Source organism: Sinocyclocheilus grahami, unplaced genomic scaffold, assembly GCF_001515645.1.
Source record: "Sinocyclocheilus grahami isolate Dianchi unplaced genomic scaffold, SAMN03320097.WGS_v1.1 scaffold24.1, whole genome shotgun sequence".
Taxonomy (NCBI): Eukaryota; Metazoa; Chordata; class Actinopteri; order Cypriniformes; family Cyprinidae; genus Sinocyclocheilus; species Sinocyclocheilus grahami.
Window position 1 is genome coordinate 1,900,005 of NW_015505203.1, and position 15,705 is coordinate 1,915,709.

The 15,705-nt window shown below is 42.5% G+C and overlaps 3 protein-coding genes across 3 annotated transcripts in view; 2 read left to right on the forward strand and 1 right to left on the reverse strand.

Annotated features, from left to right (window-relative positions):
• Positions 1 to 615: 615 nt before the first annotated feature.
• mrpl52 (mitochondrial ribosomal protein L52) lies at positions 616 to 7,432 on the reverse strand. The gene is made up of 5 exons (XM_016247128.1): positions 7,339 to 7,432; positions 7,028 to 7,097; positions 1,098 to 1,165; positions 872 to 936; positions 616 to 772 (listed from the first exon to the last, which is right to left on the reverse strand). The coding sequence occupies exons 1-5, from the start codon at positions 7,370 to 7,372 to the stop codon at positions 629 to 631; spliced, it is 381 nt and encodes a 126-aa protein (XP_016102614.1). The 5' UTR covers positions 7,373 to 7,432; the 3' UTR covers positions 616 to 628.
• LOC107562484 (uncharacterized) lies at positions 1,414 to 3,218 on the forward strand. The gene is made up of 2 exons (XM_016247120.1): positions 1,414 to 2,175; positions 2,483 to 3,218. The coding sequence occupies exons 1-2, from the start codon at positions 1,543 to 1,545 to the stop codon at positions 3,209 to 3,211; spliced, it is 1,362 nt and encodes a 453-aa protein (XP_016102606.1). The 5' UTR covers positions 1,414 to 1,542; the 3' UTR covers positions 3,212 to 3,218.
• A 1,191-nt stretch (positions 7,433 to 8,623) lies between the features above and the next one.
• ajuba (ajuba LIM protein) overlaps positions 8,624 to 15,705 on the forward strand; it is an 8,058-nt gene continuing 976 nt past the window's right edge. The window contains exons 1-6 of the mRNA XM_016247136.1: positions 8,624 to 11,465; positions 12,729 to 12,830; positions 13,651 to 13,718; positions 14,117 to 14,179; positions 14,262 to 14,392; positions 15,407 to 15,458. Coding sequence (XP_016102622.1) covers positions 9,989 to 11,465; positions 12,729 to 12,830; positions 13,651 to 13,718; positions 14,117 to 14,179; positions 14,262 to 14,392; positions 15,407 to 15,458 — 1,893 coding nt within the window. The 5' untranslated portion in view covers positions 8,624 to 9,988. The remainder of the gene's footprint in view (positions 11,466 to 12,728; positions 12,831 to 13,650; positions 13,719 to 14,116; positions 14,180 to 14,261; positions 14,393 to 15,406; positions 15,459 to 15,705) is intronic.

Sequence of the window (15,705 nt, forward strand, 5' to 3'; positions counted from 1 at the left end):
GGGGGGGAAAAAAAGAGGGGCTCAGGTTGGACTCGAGCCGGTAATTCTGATAAGCTGTTGGACAAGGGCTGGGCTAGGGCCTGAGCTCTAATTTGAGGCCCATGCAGGGCTCTAGGGAGACCTCCTGGGAAAACTAGGTTGCTGCTGGAAGGAGCTGTTAGTGAGGCCAGCAAGGGGTGCTCACCCTGCGGTCTGTGTGGGTCTTAATGCCCCAGTATAGCGATGGGGACATTATACTGTCAAAAAGCACCGTCCTTCAGATGAGACGTTAAACTGAGGTCCAAAGTATATTTGTCTACAAAGCTAGACTACATAAAAATGTGAAAAATAAAATTCCAACTGTTTCTATGTTTATGACCTGCAAGCTATTATTATTGTACCCTAGGGCAATTTGAGCAAATTGTTTGGGTTTTTTCTCACAACAACAGTCCCTGAAATAAGTGTCTTAGAAAGTCCGCATCTGCTTAACTCCTTCCCTCAGAACGTAATGTCCTCCTACAATCACCTTAACAATAAAAACGTTTTATTTTCTACCACTATAAAAGTATGCATGTATTGTTATAGTGCATTGGTGTGTTTAACAATAACAACAAAAATCATGCCCAAGTTTTTTTGTCCTAAAGTATCTTTATTTTTTGTTCTTTAATACATTTCCTTTAGGTTTTAACAATAAGGATTTCACATGCTGTTCTTTCTCTTTCTCCTCTTCCTTCTTCTCCTGCCATTGCTTTATCCCTTCATCCACCTCTGCACTGAGATACACTGCTCTTCTCTAAATGTGCACACAAATATAAACATTTAAAACATTTCAAGTTTTACTTTAAATGAAATATAAGCAGGAACAAAAACAATCCAAAAACATGAGTCTTACAGCAAACTCCTCTCTTTGCTTTTGTCTGCGGATCTGCCCCTTCAATGGCGGTGCAGGCCTTCCATCTGAAAATCACATAATTTATACAAATCCTTGTCAGCATTTATATTCTCATTCACTGTTGACAGTGTTTTGACAAATACCGTGACACATACAAAAGAACTGACAACAAAACCACACCCCATTGTTGCCTTTGGCTTTTAACAAAATATAAAATAAATTTCACCTGCATATGACCAGTCAGGCAGATCTGTTAATGGCCCATATTCTGATCCACTACGTGCTAAACCATTTCTGCACACAAACAGGGAGCATGACAATGAAGCATGTAACAAAACAAAACACTGACATCAAGATTAACCATTGCTAATAAAATGTAATGTACGCAAACAATCTGATTTAATCAGTTTTTCAATTAGTATTTATTAAAATATTATTCAAAACTGTATCAAGGTTTATTTAAGCTGAATTTTAAAAATATATCTTCTTTGTATCATCACCAACATCCATATTTATCATCATCCCAATTTAGGGTGACCAGACTGCTGACAATCGTGCAGTGATGTTACATACTAACTATACATGTGTTAGTTAGTCCACGGAGCATCAGTACCCCAGTGGCTGAGGAGGGTAGTTTGAGCACAACATCCGAGAACCTGGAACCCAACCAGATGCAGCTTGCTATGGAGAAGAATATCCAAGGCTACAGACCTCAAGTGAAGTGGCCTAAGTCTGGAAGCAAGAAAGAGTGGACAAAAGTCAACGCAGACCCAAGTAAGATCCTGAATGAACTCAGAGGAACAGCAGAGAAGAAGCTAGATAAAATGAGCGATCTGGTGTACTCATACGGGGTGGAAAGATTCGGAGCAAAAGAGAGAGGAAAGAAAAAAAACAACAACCCCTCCCAAGTCCAGAAGGCAGCAAGAAATCATGTGCCTGGTCAAAAAGAGAAGGGATTTGAGAAAACAGTGGAAGAAATCCTCACCAGAAGAGTGAGCTGGCATAAACCTTCTGCAAGCAGATCTAAAGGAACGTCTGGGAAGACTGCAGAGAGCAGAAAACGATGCAAGAAGAAGGAGAGGACAAGAACATCCTTCTACAAAGATCCTTTCAGATTTGTGAAAGCTCTCTTTACAAAGGAAAAGAGTGGGTCACTTAAAGTGTCAAAGAAGGAGCTGGAGGACCACCTGAAAGCAACACACACAGACAGCCAGATATATGAGCAGAGGGTGATACCACCAGACATGCCACCCATTCCTCAACCAGAACATCAATTGGATGACAGCCCTCCAAGGTGGAGCGAGGTTGAGAAAACTGAGGGCAACTTCAGCTCATGGACCAAACGGAGTTCCATACCGGCTGTACAAGAATGCTCCAGAGGTTCTTCGTTTCCTGTGGAGGCAAATGAAAGTGGTTTGGAAAAAACAAACCATCCCAAAAACATGGCGAAGAGCAGGGGGAGTGCTAATCCCAAAGGAAAAGGATGCCTTGAACATCAACCAGTTTCGAAAAATCAGCCAGATATATGAGCAGAGGGTGATACCACCAGACATGCCACCCATTCCTCAACCAGAACATCAATTGGATGACAGCCCTCCAAGGTGGAGTGAGGTTGAGAAAACTGTGAGAAAACCAAGGGCAACTTCAGCTCCTGGACCAAACGGAGTTCCATACCGGCTGTACAAGAATGCTCCAGAGGTTCTTCGTTTCCTGTGGAGGCAAATGAAAGTGGTTTGGAAAAAACAAACCATCCCAAAAACATGGCGAAGAGCAGGGGGAGTGCTAATCCCAAAGGAAAAGGATGCCTTGAACATCAACCAGTTTCGAAAAATCAATCTCTTGAATGTTGAAGGAAAGATCTTCTTTAGCATTGTTCCTCAAAGGATGACAACATACCTGAAACAAAACAAATTGATTGATACGTCGATACAGAAAGCTGGTATACCAGGCTTCTCGGGATGCTTAGAACATACTAGTATGATATGGGTAGTAGGAGGAGAACGTCTGCAGTCTGGACAGCATCTTCCTCCTATTCGTGCATACATGGATGACATGGCCACCCTGACCTCAACCATTGCATGTACCAAACGTCTACTGGCAAAGCTTCATGCCAACATAACATGGGCGCGTATGAAGTTAAAACCCAGTAAATCTAGAAGCATATCCATTGTCAGAAGGAAACTCATAGACCAGAGATTCCACATCGATGAAACACCCATTCCAATGGTGCAGGAGATGCCAGTCAAGAGCTTCGGGCAATGGTACAATGCAAGCTTCAAGGACTCAGATCAGAGTGACCAACTGAGGGAAGAAACCATAGGGCCTTTCGCACCGCTTTAGTTCTAGAACTAAATGTACAGTACTAAAGTACTGGGACAATTTTGTGCGAACTATTTCCCAGTACCATTTAAAGGGTTGCATTCGCACCAACAGCGTGTACTAGGGAGTGACGTAAGCCGATCGACAGCGACATAATTTGTGCACGGCGTTCAACAAACAAAGAACAACAACGTTAACAACAGGAGGATGGAGGATGCTGTGATCGGAGCTGTGTGTTTTTTGTGTCTCGTGGGTTTCACAATAATGGACATGGAATGTCAACGTATACGTAAAGCGATTGAAGGAATGGAAAGGAGGACTAAGAATCTCCAACAACAACTGGCAGTGCTACATTTGCTACAAGTGCCTGCACTTCAGTGTCCGTCTATATATTGCTGTTCTCCATACTTGCGAAATAAGTTGACACAATGTTTACAGTATGTTTATACGGCATTTTAAATCATGGCAGGTGAGGGTGTTTTTGTGTGCGTTTGGCTAATCAATGTCTACTTACGTCACGGGTAGTACCACGGGTAGTACCCTGCTCCGGATTAGGAGCTAATTTGGTTCTCGAAAAAGGCAGTCCGGTACTAAAATTGCACCCAGTTCCGGCTGTGTGAAAACGCTAAAAAGTGGGTAGTTCCACAATTAGTTCTGGTACTATGAAAAGGTTCCTGCGGTGCGAAAGGCCTTGACAGTATAAATAATACCTTGCTTCCTGGCAAGCTGAAACTGTGGTGCCTGCAATTCGGATTGCTCCCTCGTCTAATGTGGCCTCTAACAGTCTACGAGGTTCCCATTACCAAAATCGAGAAGCTGGAGAGAACAGTCAGTTCTTATATCAAGAAGTGGCTTGGACTCCTCAGCAATATCGGCCTGTATGGGAAAAGTGCCCTGGAACTGCCCGTCTCTAGCCTCTTCGAAGAGTACAAGTGTACCAAAGTTAGGGCTGGTCCGAATACCATTTTTTGAGCTTCAAAGCTTTGGTAGTAAATCAACACCGAATATTCAAAGCTTCGGAGGAAGGGCGCTGAACATATTCTTCTCTCTAATAAAGGCAGGAACATCTGTGTGTTTGCATTTTTATTATGTCAAGAACCATTCATCCAATCGACTTCAGCCGTGGCGGGTGTGTTGCTGCAGACCCAAGTGAGTGCAGTGTCGCATTTTAAACTTTTAATAAACTACAGAACAGCGCGAGCCAGAAGCAGGGCTTATATGCTCCGAGAACGGACACTGCACTAGTGATACAAAACACACAGGTCTGTTAAGAGCAATACTTTTAATATAGACAAATTATTATTAGGTTGGGCTACTGTAAGTGCAAGTATTTTCCAAGCAAATTAAGTGCACATTTTTATCATGTGAAAAATTACTGATTAACATGGTGGATAAAAGCAGCAATTTTTTTTACACCAACAATATACTATAGGCGTACTACTTACAGAATTGTAGGTGATTTTTCAAACTTGATGTGCTGTTGTGGTAGGCCAGTTTCAAATCGCATATTTGGCACAATGTCTTGGTCTTGTCCTCAACTCAATTTAAAGTGCTCCCACCCAGCTGAGATCTTGCATTTTTTTCTTCTCTTCCAGATGAACTGAATCATGACGTTCACTCATGGGCGATTCATATTCAATCGCGAATGAGAACCGTTGCGCGGGGGATGCCAGGTGTTCGAAAAAAAAAAAAAAGAATATTCGAATCTCAAAATTGAAAATCAAATGCCAACCCACCGAACCCTAACCAAAGTGAAACTGAACATGACCTGACTGAGTCTCAAGATGCTATAATATAAGCTGCTACTCCCAGATTGGCAACTGGACCACGACTGAGGCCATACAGCAGGCAAAATCTGCTCTCAGGCATAGAGACATTGAGGAAGAGGGGGTTTTGGACTTGTGACAAGCAGACCCATATGGTACAAAGCAACATCCGCCCAGAGGAGTAAACTGATAGTAGCCGAGGTCCGGCAGCAAGAGGCAGAGAGATGAACAAAGGCTGTCTCGCAGTCCAAACATGGACAGTGGACTAACTGGGAAAATCTGGAGCAACGTAAACTCACCTGGAAGGATCTTTGGGAGATGGAAGAAGCAGATTGAGCTTTATCATCAGAGCCACCTACGATGTTCTCCCCACACCCAAGAACCTAAACCAATGGATTGGAGCACTTGAAGATCCATCATGTCCTCTCTGTCAAACCCCAGCAACGCTAAGGCATATCCTCGTCGGCTGCAAAACCAGTCTTTCCCAAGGATGTTACACCTGGAGGCAGAATCAGGTTCTGAGACAACTGCCGATTATCCTGGAGGGAAGGAGAATCACCACCAATGCCCTCCCTCCTCCAACGCCTGGATTCTCAAAAGCCCCCACATTCATAAGAGCAGGACAGCTTCCAGTAAAGCCAACTATAGCCTATAGCCCGGGACTGGAAAATGCAGGTTGATCTGGACCAGAATCTCAGCTTTCCACCTGAGATAATTACAACTAACCTCAGGCCAGACCTAATACAGTGGTCAACCTCACAAAAGTCCTTGTTCATCGTGGAACTAACTGTGCCATGGGAGGCTGCAATTGGTGAAGGAAATGAGCGTAAAAGGCTGAAGTATTCAGACCTATTAACCGAAGCAGTACAACGGGGCCGGCGAACACAATTGCTCCCCGTAGAGGTTGGGTGAAGAGGTCTTGTAGCCACGGCAACAACCAGGCTACTGAAGGGGTTGGGAGTCAGAGGACAGGCCTTACGTCAAGCCATTAGGTCGCTGTCAGAGGCTGCTGAGCGAAGCAGCAACTGGCTGTGGCTAAAAAGGAAGGATGGGCTGCAAATGGGCTGCAAAATGACCTAGAGGAGTAGAAGCAGAGGGGAGCGCACCTGCGATGCCAGGTGTTGCTGTTGAGCCCTTTGAAGGTGTCATGGGCCTATCAACGAGAAACAGAGGAAGGAGGCTGCACACCTGATGACCCCAATGAAGTGATTACCCCTACTCTCCACTCAAGATGTCAACAAAGTGCAGATTATTCTAAGGGATTGTACTATCAAGTCCTACACGCTCAACTGTTAAATTAAAGTAATACTGTTTGTGTGTACTATATAACAAGGCATAAAAGAATGCGAGATTGTTTTGCATACAATATAAAATGTTCTTGAAACCTCCGCTGCCACAACTCCAATTTGAATGATCAAATAAAAAATATATAAAGAAATAATACAATTTGTAACTAAACAATTACACTTGCAGAGTAATATTTGCATAAGACACATAATTTGAGCGCAAAAGTAGCCTAAAATGCAAAATGAATTAGAGCTAGGAAGGAGAAAGATCCATTTCCAAAAGCATAAAGATAAAATAACTGTAACTGTATACTTACAGTTTGCAAAAATAAAAATGTTAGAAATGTTCTCAGTTAGAAAAGGTACAAATATTTGTAAAACTGTTTTATTTACCATATGTTCTCATTTTTATTGTTTTATTTTTGTAGTGTCATAATTTTGTTATAAAACTGCTTTGATCTGTTTGATATTTGCAATAGTTACTATTTTTATTATATTTGTCTGATTTTTGTTGAATTGTAGCAACAACAAAAAAACTAGTGTCAGTTTGATCCTCAAACATCATTATAGTTGATTATAATATTAGTATATGGAACCCACAGCAATTCAAAAACAAAAACAAAAACTATATTGTCCCAGTTTCTTTAATTTGTAGATAATCACAAGTGAGATCTCAGTGATATTTTAACCACACACTAGGAAATGACCCCGGTTTTAATTTGAAAAAATCTGGTCACCTTAACCCAATTACATTTTGTTAATGTCAAACTGCAGAGGAAACTCACTCCAGTCTCCACTTCTTTCCTGCGAGGGTCACACACGACGATGAAAATAAGCGTGTAGACTGCCTCGACACTGTAAATGATAAGTGAAAACAAAAATGACCCATTAGGAAAAACGTACTGTTCACTCATCAGCTGTTACTTTGTGACAGAGTACTAACACCATAGACATGCATTAGCACGCTGGCTAATGGCTTGCTTTTACAAGAATAACGTTTAGATGTATTCCTGAGCTCAATAACACAACGTCTGTTTTCCAACAACGTTTCACAAAACAAGTATTCTGCTAAATATTGACTAACACACTGCCTCACCTGCGGTACAAAACGTCCTCAAGGATGCTGCCATTTTGGACTATAGCAACTACGGCAAGCAAGAGGTACAAAAAGAGACTCTGCATTGGAGTACGGCGGCGTGACTTATTTCTACCAGTAGATGATGCTGTAGTCACATTAAATACAACACAGACTCGCCTGATTCACCTGTTGAATAAACTACACTTAGTTTATTTTCAGCCTTTCTAATCACTTGATCTGAGGACAAAAGATAACAACCAAAAATAAAACATACGCGTTAGAACGTGTAAACTGAGGATTCTTGTGGCTGCCGGTGGTGGTTTTATGTATACAAATGTTTCCTTGTGGTGTTCGGAATAGAACGTTGAATGGACTTTCGAATCATTTATTTAAAAACTGACTTGAGACTGACATGTTCTCATTCATTTAGCAGTCTTAAGGTGAGAAAAGCTCTTGTAAAAACACGACACAGAGGCGCCTCAGTCTGAAGACCGGCCCTTAACACCTTCCGCTTCGATAATAATTGGATCCCTTCATTCCTCCTGTGTACGGGCTCGAGCAGTGCTGAGTAAGCGCTGAAACATTCCCGCGTGCGCTCCAGGACAAGTCCCCACTCGCTTGTGCGCACTCCCACAAAACCGCAGGAGAAGCTGCAGCGAGACCAGAAGGGGAGGAGGGAGCTCCGGGGTAGGGAAAAAAAACAGGTTTTAGACAAAAGAACAGCATTGGGTCGTTTTAGGGTCTCGGTGGGGTTGAATACAGTAACCATACGACAGCAGGTCAGCTGTCACCGGAATTTATGCCACTCGGTAACTATGGAACAGTGAGAGGCATTTCCGCGAGGGTAGAAAAGCAAAAACAGTTACATTGTTGCACTCGCGAAAAGCACACACGCAGCCGACTCACGCTGTCCCAGTGAACTTAGCGATATCCCTCCGCGCATTCCACAGACGAAAGGCACGGCACGGCACGACCAATTAGGCCTTAGGGTTGGAAAAACGACACAGAAAATATGTAAGGTCTTCGAACCATTTGCGTGTTTACAGGTTTCCGTTTATTTAAACGCTTTTTTAAAAGTCGAATTAAATCGATTTTCGTCACGTGTTGCCACATTACGTGTAATAAAACATAAGGTGTTATAAACAAAAGAAAAATGATTTGACTCATGACTGCATTCTACTTTCTTTTGAGTTTATTGTCTTATTTACAGACAGTTGACTGTAATTGAATGTAACTCATTCTAAACCCCCAGACTAACAAAAAAGTGTATTTGTCTTTTTATTTTGGTCATTTGATAAATGTGTGCGATTATGTCAAGGTTGTTTGTGTAAGTCCAAACACTAGGCTGAACCAATGGGCACAGTCTGTGTAAGAAGTTGGGCTGTGTGACGAAATAGTGGGATGCTATTCATGCGCGCTGCCCGGGGGAAAGGTGTTCCGGTCGGGAAAAAGCCACAGAGGAAGAAGAAAGGGGGAGGAAGGGAAAACATTTGGAAAGAAAGAAAGAAACTGTATGTTGAACGTTTTAGCGCAGTTTTCCGGCGTGGATTGCGCAGTGCGTGTTTATCTCTGCGAATATGTTTGGGTGAGCGACACGCCAACTTCCTCCCTTCGACTCGCTGCAGCTGGTTTTTTATTGTTACACGCTTTTGAAGACTTCCACTTCTGGGGAATAATGGTCATTTTCTTTCAAACTGGACTGGGCAAAGTGGAAATCCTGCGGGGCAACAGGAGGCTTTGGTCTGCCTTGTACCTTTTTTGCTGAGGATAAACGCTTTTGAGTTCTCGGATACGGACGGCTCATTTATCCGCACAGAGAAACGTTTTCAAATTGCTTTTTTGAAAGCCGCTAGTTGAGTCAGAAAGGGGCCGTGGTGTACCCCATAACCTGTGTGTTTAACTCCGACACAATCCAAGGAAACCACGTTGGAATTCATTCAGTATTCAAACTCCGTTCTTATATTTTAAACAACCGGCAGCGCCGTTTTGATAAATCCACAGAGACAAAGAACCAAGTGGTAATTATAAGACTTGCAAGTGGTTCCGACAACAGTGGATCAGTTGCGGATGTGACTGCGAGACTTCGCCGTTTGAATGGATCGGTTCTGCGCGAGTCTGGGAGCGGAATCCAAGACTCTTTGAAACCTGACGGTAGTTTTCACACGTTCATTTGCTCACTGCCGAAGACAAGGCCACAAGTAGCTGCAAAAAGGATCGCAAACAAATGGATGAACATGCTCCTGTTCACACGCATGTCCAGCAAATTCATCACAAGCAAACAGTTTGGAGACAAACCGTTTGTTTTCAAGTCTAACTAGTACGACATGTAGCCTGCGGAAAATGTCATAGTGTTTTTATTTATCTTCAAAGTCAAATATTTATTTTTGTAGAACATCAGAAAGTATTAGTTTTTAACAGTTCGTTTTTTGTGTGTGTGGATTTGTTTTTTTTAATTATTATTTTGTTATAACCTTTGGATGTCATGTATCTTTTGTTCTGTTATCTCATCTGCTGTTGAAACACTTGAATGATGCTTGTGCCCACACTGTATTTCACTGTATTTATGTAGTACACTATTTAAACTGTAGTTGTTTTCAGGTGGCATCTAAGAGAAATTCAATTCGTACTTTATATTTTATATCATAGTTGAGCGTATATTAAAAACACAATGGAACGACTTGGCAGCAAACTCAAGCAAAAGCTCAAACTGAGTGACTCCGGAAGTGTCAAATTCAGCAAAAAGAAAAACGACTTGGCCAATGCAAATAACAACAGTAACAGCAACAATGCCAATAATGGGACCTTGGCGCAGATCAGCGCACCCGTGAGCACACCTCCGTTCCCGCTGACCTGTTCCACCTCTGTAGAGGTGTGTGGCCAGTCAGCCGGAAGACCTGGCAAAGTGGCCGATTCTCAGAGAATCGCAACCTCGAATACCACCTCGGCCACGGTACCTGAGGATTGCGGGCCTGGAATCGAACATCATCCGTCTACTCTCGCTCCTCTACGGCGTCGGTCGCCCCAGCAGCGAGCATCGTGCTACTTACCAGAAGCGGTGGGATGGGGCAACTCGCCCAGAGGTGAAGGTGACCCACAGGGGGCGTACTGCCCGAATTCTCGCGCAGCCTTGAAGCAGCGGCGTTATTCTCTGGAGCTCCAGCAGCTCGTTCGCCGCCAGCAGCTTCTCGCCCAGCCTCCTCCGCTGTCGTCCGTTCCACCTCCGTACCCAACGCACAGCTCGGCTGCCCGCTCATCCACTGTGGAGCCCAGCTTCCTCCACGAATTAGAGCGCCATAAGCGCTTGTCTCTGCAGGAAGCTCTGTTCTACAAGCGTTTGAGCTCGGGTGGTGAACCTTGGGACAGCGTGCGACCTGCTTCCCTCTCGCACCCCCCGCAGAGGGCCCATGACAGCGGCATAGGGGGGTTCATTTTCCCCCCTGCACCAGCGTTGAGCCCCTGCTCCTCTTTTAGCTTACAAGAGTCCGTGTTGGCAAGCCCTCGCTCCAGTTTTGCGAGCAGTACCGCTAGCGGTGGAGGCGGCGGGAGTCCCATGGGAAGTCGGTGCAGCAGTAACCGGACCAGCGGCATTAGTTTGGGCTATGACACCCGCCATACACCTGGGCCCACCCCGCAGCTCCAGCTCTCCTCGACCCAACTCGGTGGCACCACCTCGGGTCAGGCGTACCCCATACAGGCATCCGGGAAAACAGGAGCGCCCCCTATGGAGGTTTGGAGGGACTGTCTCGAAGGGGTGTCGGGAGTTGGAGGAAGTGTGCACGACAGCCGTCACTCATATCCGCCTGCGCTAAGCACACACACTGTCACCTTCCACCGAGCAGAACCAGAATGGGGTCCCACTGACCAGCGGGGATCAAGAGGCGATGGTGTGGGCAAGAGTGCACGACACTCCGACTTGCTAGGAACCCGATACCAGCAGGAGCTCACCCGCCTGCTATTGAGAGATGCTGCCCTGGAAGGAGAAGCTTTACTTGGAGGCTTGACTTTAAAAGAACAGCCCGTGTCTGCCACCATCCTATCCAGCTCCATATCGACTTCAGCCCCAGTTGGAACTCCAGGGACATGCCTGGAAGAACAGTCGGCTGGAAGGGAGTCAGTGTCATCTGTGGACAGACAGGAGTACTTCGGTGAGATCACTAACTAGTCCAATTTGGCTAGTTTGTTTATGACTAATGATGTGTTTCTCTCTGGCAGTAGGTTGTGAATGTGTGTGATGTGGTAAGATGAAGACTGCTTCGGACCTGCTAAAACATGCAAACGTTCTTGGAAGCAAAAAGCAAGACATGAAACGCATCCAGTCAGACTTCAAAAATACATTCTAGCCCTCCATATTCAGGCCGTTTCTCTAACTAACCATTATAACTAACTCGCGAGTCACCAAGCAAATATATAACCCCTCCACCAAAGGCTACACTCTTAAAAAATAAAGGTGCTTCACGATGCCATAGAAGAACCTTTTTGTCTAAATGGTTCTTTGTGGCAAAAGAAGGTTCTTCAGATTATAAAAAGGTAAGAAAGAGAACCTTTGACTGAATGGTTCTTTGTGGAACCAAAAATGGTTCTTCTATGGCACCTTTATTTTTAAGAGTATACATACAATTCTGAACCGACTCGAGTAAAAAATATCTGCCTAGAGCGAGCATAGTGATTATGCATGACCCCAAATTACAGGCTTTGTGATACACTCACTGGTCATACCAAAGAGCTGCGAGTAATACAGTAGGACAGGCTCTGTTGAAAGGAGGTTTCTCTCTCTCTCTCTCTCTCTCTCTCTCTTTGTGTATGTGTGTAAGCGCTATCGGCTTTCAGCCAGCCACAGTTTGAGTGAGGGTGTGTTCATGTGTGTTAGCAGCCACTAGCGTGTGCTGGCGTGTGCTTGTTTAGCTCAGGTATTTGAGTCCTGAGGGAAGGCTCTCTAACACACTCAATTATGAGGGTTGGGTGTGTGTTTGTGCCTTCTGTGTGTGTAGCGCTTTGTTGCCACAAGGAAACCTCCCTGTTGTCTGAAAAGCACCTGTGTAAAGTTGAAGACATTACCTCATTCCGACACATTACAGTATCTAATTCCTGCATTCAACAGCCTATTAGCCTTTTTTTTTTGAGTAATGAAGGGGTTGCGGAGTTCAGATTTATCGGTGTGTGTACTGTTACTACAAGAAACAAACTCACTGGCTGGTATTATGGGAGAAGAATGCACGAGTCATGCGGCACAGATGCGTATTTTTGAGCTTTGCTGCCTGCGCTTTATGTAATTGGTATGATTGGATGATGACCTCATTGTCCTAGATAGCCACTTGAGTTGTGTGTGTGTGTGTGTGTGTTGTGAAGCCTCTGATGCATCTGTTTATAGTGTACTCAGACAGTGTTTGTGGTTGGATTCTTGTTTTCAGGTACATGTGTGAAGTGCAGTAAAGGTGTATATGGTGCAGATAATGCTTGCCAGGCTCTGGACAGTCTCTATCACACCCGCTGCTTCACATGTGTTTCCTGCGGTGAGTTATCAGTCTGTAATGCAACACTTAAAGGCACAATATGTAAGATTTTTTTATTAAAATATCCAAAAACCACTAGAACAGTGTTATATATATTGCTGACTTGTGAACTTACATTATCCCAAATGTTTTGAAGAATGTTTAAATCCAGAGAAATAAGCAATTTTAACTAGTGACACGGACCGTGTCCATAGTGTCATTGTGTCACCTGCCAATGACGTCATAACCCCTGGATTTCCCCTCGTTTTGTTTTGTAGAAAACATGGAAACACCAAACACGCTTTAATATGTTGTGCGTTTTAATAGACCGGTGACGACCGCACAGAGTAGCATAGTAACAGAACTTTCAAATGCATCTAGTATGATAAAACAGCGCTACTTTACCCCACATACACACGACTGAAGGAGCGGAAGCGGTCGACTGAGGCATAATAAAAGCTCCGCTGCTTTCGAGCCGTGTGTCGCGCTCGTTCAGCGGCCTCGTTTCGCTTCAACGGCTTTCAGCCTCACCCTGCTTCATTCTACTACGTTAATAAATCATTAGCTCATCCATGAACATGATTTCTGCCCGAGTCCCGTCGATTGCATCGGCTGTGGGGATGAAGATGACAACTCCCATGATTCCACACTCAGTCACTGCGTCATCAAACTAAGCCTTTGTCTATTTGTTTATTTTGAATACGCGCCCTCTAGTGGCGAAAATTACATATTGTGCCTTTAAGTCATATAACCAAAGCCAATATTTCAATACCTCTTAATTTGGGTCAGTATCTCTCTCATGCTGGTCTGAACAGCTGTCTTATCTTGTTTTTACTTGTAGGGCGAACACTCCGCAACAAGGACTTTTACAACGTCAATGGCTCCGTTTACTGCAAGGAGGATTACATGGTAGGGATGACTTCATGTGGTCTTTTTAGTATTTATTTTAGTTAGTGTTAAGGGGTTGAAGTTACTCTGAACTTACTATTTTTATTTTAATGTATAAAATTTAAATAATATTTATGAGAAAAATATTATCCAAGAGCACATCTGGTATTTAATAGTTTTTTTTGAAAAACTATGGGTTGCTCTGGAAAAGGGTACAAACTACAAAATATATTTGTAGTTATTTTTTTGGAAAATGAGAGCATACTTCGAATTTTATGAGTTAATATCCACTAATGTATTGTAATATTTATATTTAAAATATTGAACACAATTTTATATTTAGTATTCCATAAGAAAATTCTGTTATATTCATAATTTAATTAATATTCCATCATTTTCCCAATATGTCTTCACTATAGTTTTCAGGCTTCCAGAAGGCAGCTGAGAAGTGCAGTGTTTGTGGTCACCTCATCTTGGAGCAGGTACGTGTTCTCTGCATGAGGTCAGTGTTTGAAGGCTGTATAGGTTGAGTGTTGACTCTCTCTGTTTTTATGTGTAACTCAGATTCTGCAGGCTCTAGGGAACTCCTATCACCCTGGATGTTTCCGCTGTACGGTCTGCTCAAAGGCTTTGGACGGGGTGCCATTCACAGTAGACTACCTCAACAATGTCTACTGCGTCTCTGACTACAACAGGTCTGTTAGTGAACAGTGTTACAAGTGACATGACGACAATGCAATTTATCTAACATTATCAACTGCTCTGACGCCCTTTCTGCTAGATTTGTTGCCATTTAGGTTTAGTTGCAAGCTAAAGAAAGCTACAAATAATTGTTTCCTTAATTTAATTTAATTTCTTAATAAATAGTGGCAACAGTGCCATTTATCTCTTAAAAAACATGCATTATCAAAGTGTTGAAGGCTAATGCATTTCATAACGTGAATTCTTTTTCTATATATATATCTGTTCCCTGTATTATAGTCACTAACTTTGCAGCACAATGTCTATATAGTGACAAATTTGCTGTTCAGAGCAAAAATGGGCATGTAATGCAAGAGGTGAGTACATTTTAAAATCCTCAGTGGGCAACACTGCCACATAGATCAACTACTACCTACTACTGTTCAGTAAGAATAAAAAGAGAAATAAAGTTTTTTTTGGTTGTCATTTTTGAAAGAAATTAATACTTTTAAGAAAGGATACATTAAACTGATTGAAAGTGACAGTAAAGATATTTATAATGTTACAAAAGATTTCTATTTCAAATAAATATCGTTCTTTTGAACTTTCTATTCATCAAAGATTCATGGAAAAAGAAAATCACAAAAATATTAAAGCAGTTTTTAATAGTTTTCAACACTGATAATAATTATTTTAGTTCACCAAATCCCATATTAAGAGTGATTTCAAAAGGATCATGTCACCAAAAATTGGACGTTTTTAGTGAAATAATTACAATTCCATCAAATAGTAACCCATTTATTTGAATATAAATGTTAGCAGCTAATAGTTTTGCCTGTTGATTTTAATAAACTTATTCACAAAATATCTTTCCCTCTATTCAGCCATTAATTCCCATAGTACCACATGGTTGTTGTCCCATTGCTGTTTGAATGCCACATCAACATCAACATCGGCCACATCCAAAACATTTGCATTTACAAGCTTGATGTGGATTCAGTTTTTTTTTCCTCCTTTCTTTTCTTCAGGACATTTGCTCCCAAATGCGCTGCCTGTTTACAACCCATCTTACCTGCTGAGGTAAATGATTCCCTAGTAGTGCAGCAGATGCTTTCTATGGAAGCCCGTTTCCGCCACTAAATAAAAAAATATAATTCTGTAAGTCATAATAATGAGAAACTTTCTCAAAATTATGACTTAGTTTCTCGTTATAATGAGAAACTTTCTCGAAATAATGACTTATTTTCTCATAATAATGACTTAGTTTCTCGTAATAATGAGAAACTTTCTCGAAATAATGACTTAGTATCTCGTAATAATGAGAAAC

Bases quoted from the DNA above. Each gene is read 5' to 3' on its own strand.
- LOC107562484 (XM_016247120.1), top strand. From the start codon at position 1,543: ATGCAGCTTGCTATGGAGAAGAATATCCAAGGCTACAGACCTCAAGTG. The intron at 2,176-2,482 runs GTTGAGAAAACT...AGGTGGAGTGAG, and splicing joins GCCCTCCAAGGTGGAGCGAG to GTTGAGAAAACTGTGAGAAA.
- mrpl52 (XM_016247128.1), bottom strand. From the start codon at position 7,372: ATGGCAGCATCCTTGAGGACGTTTTGTACCGCAG. The intron at 1,166-7,027 runs GTGAGTTTCCTC...GTTTGTGTGCAG, and splicing joins GGAAAGAAGTGGAGACTGGA to AAATGGTTTAGCACGTAGTG. The intron at 773-871 runs GTAAGACTCATG...GTGCACATTTAG, and splicing joins AGCAAAGAGAGGAGTTTGCT to AGAAGAGCAGTGTATCTCAG.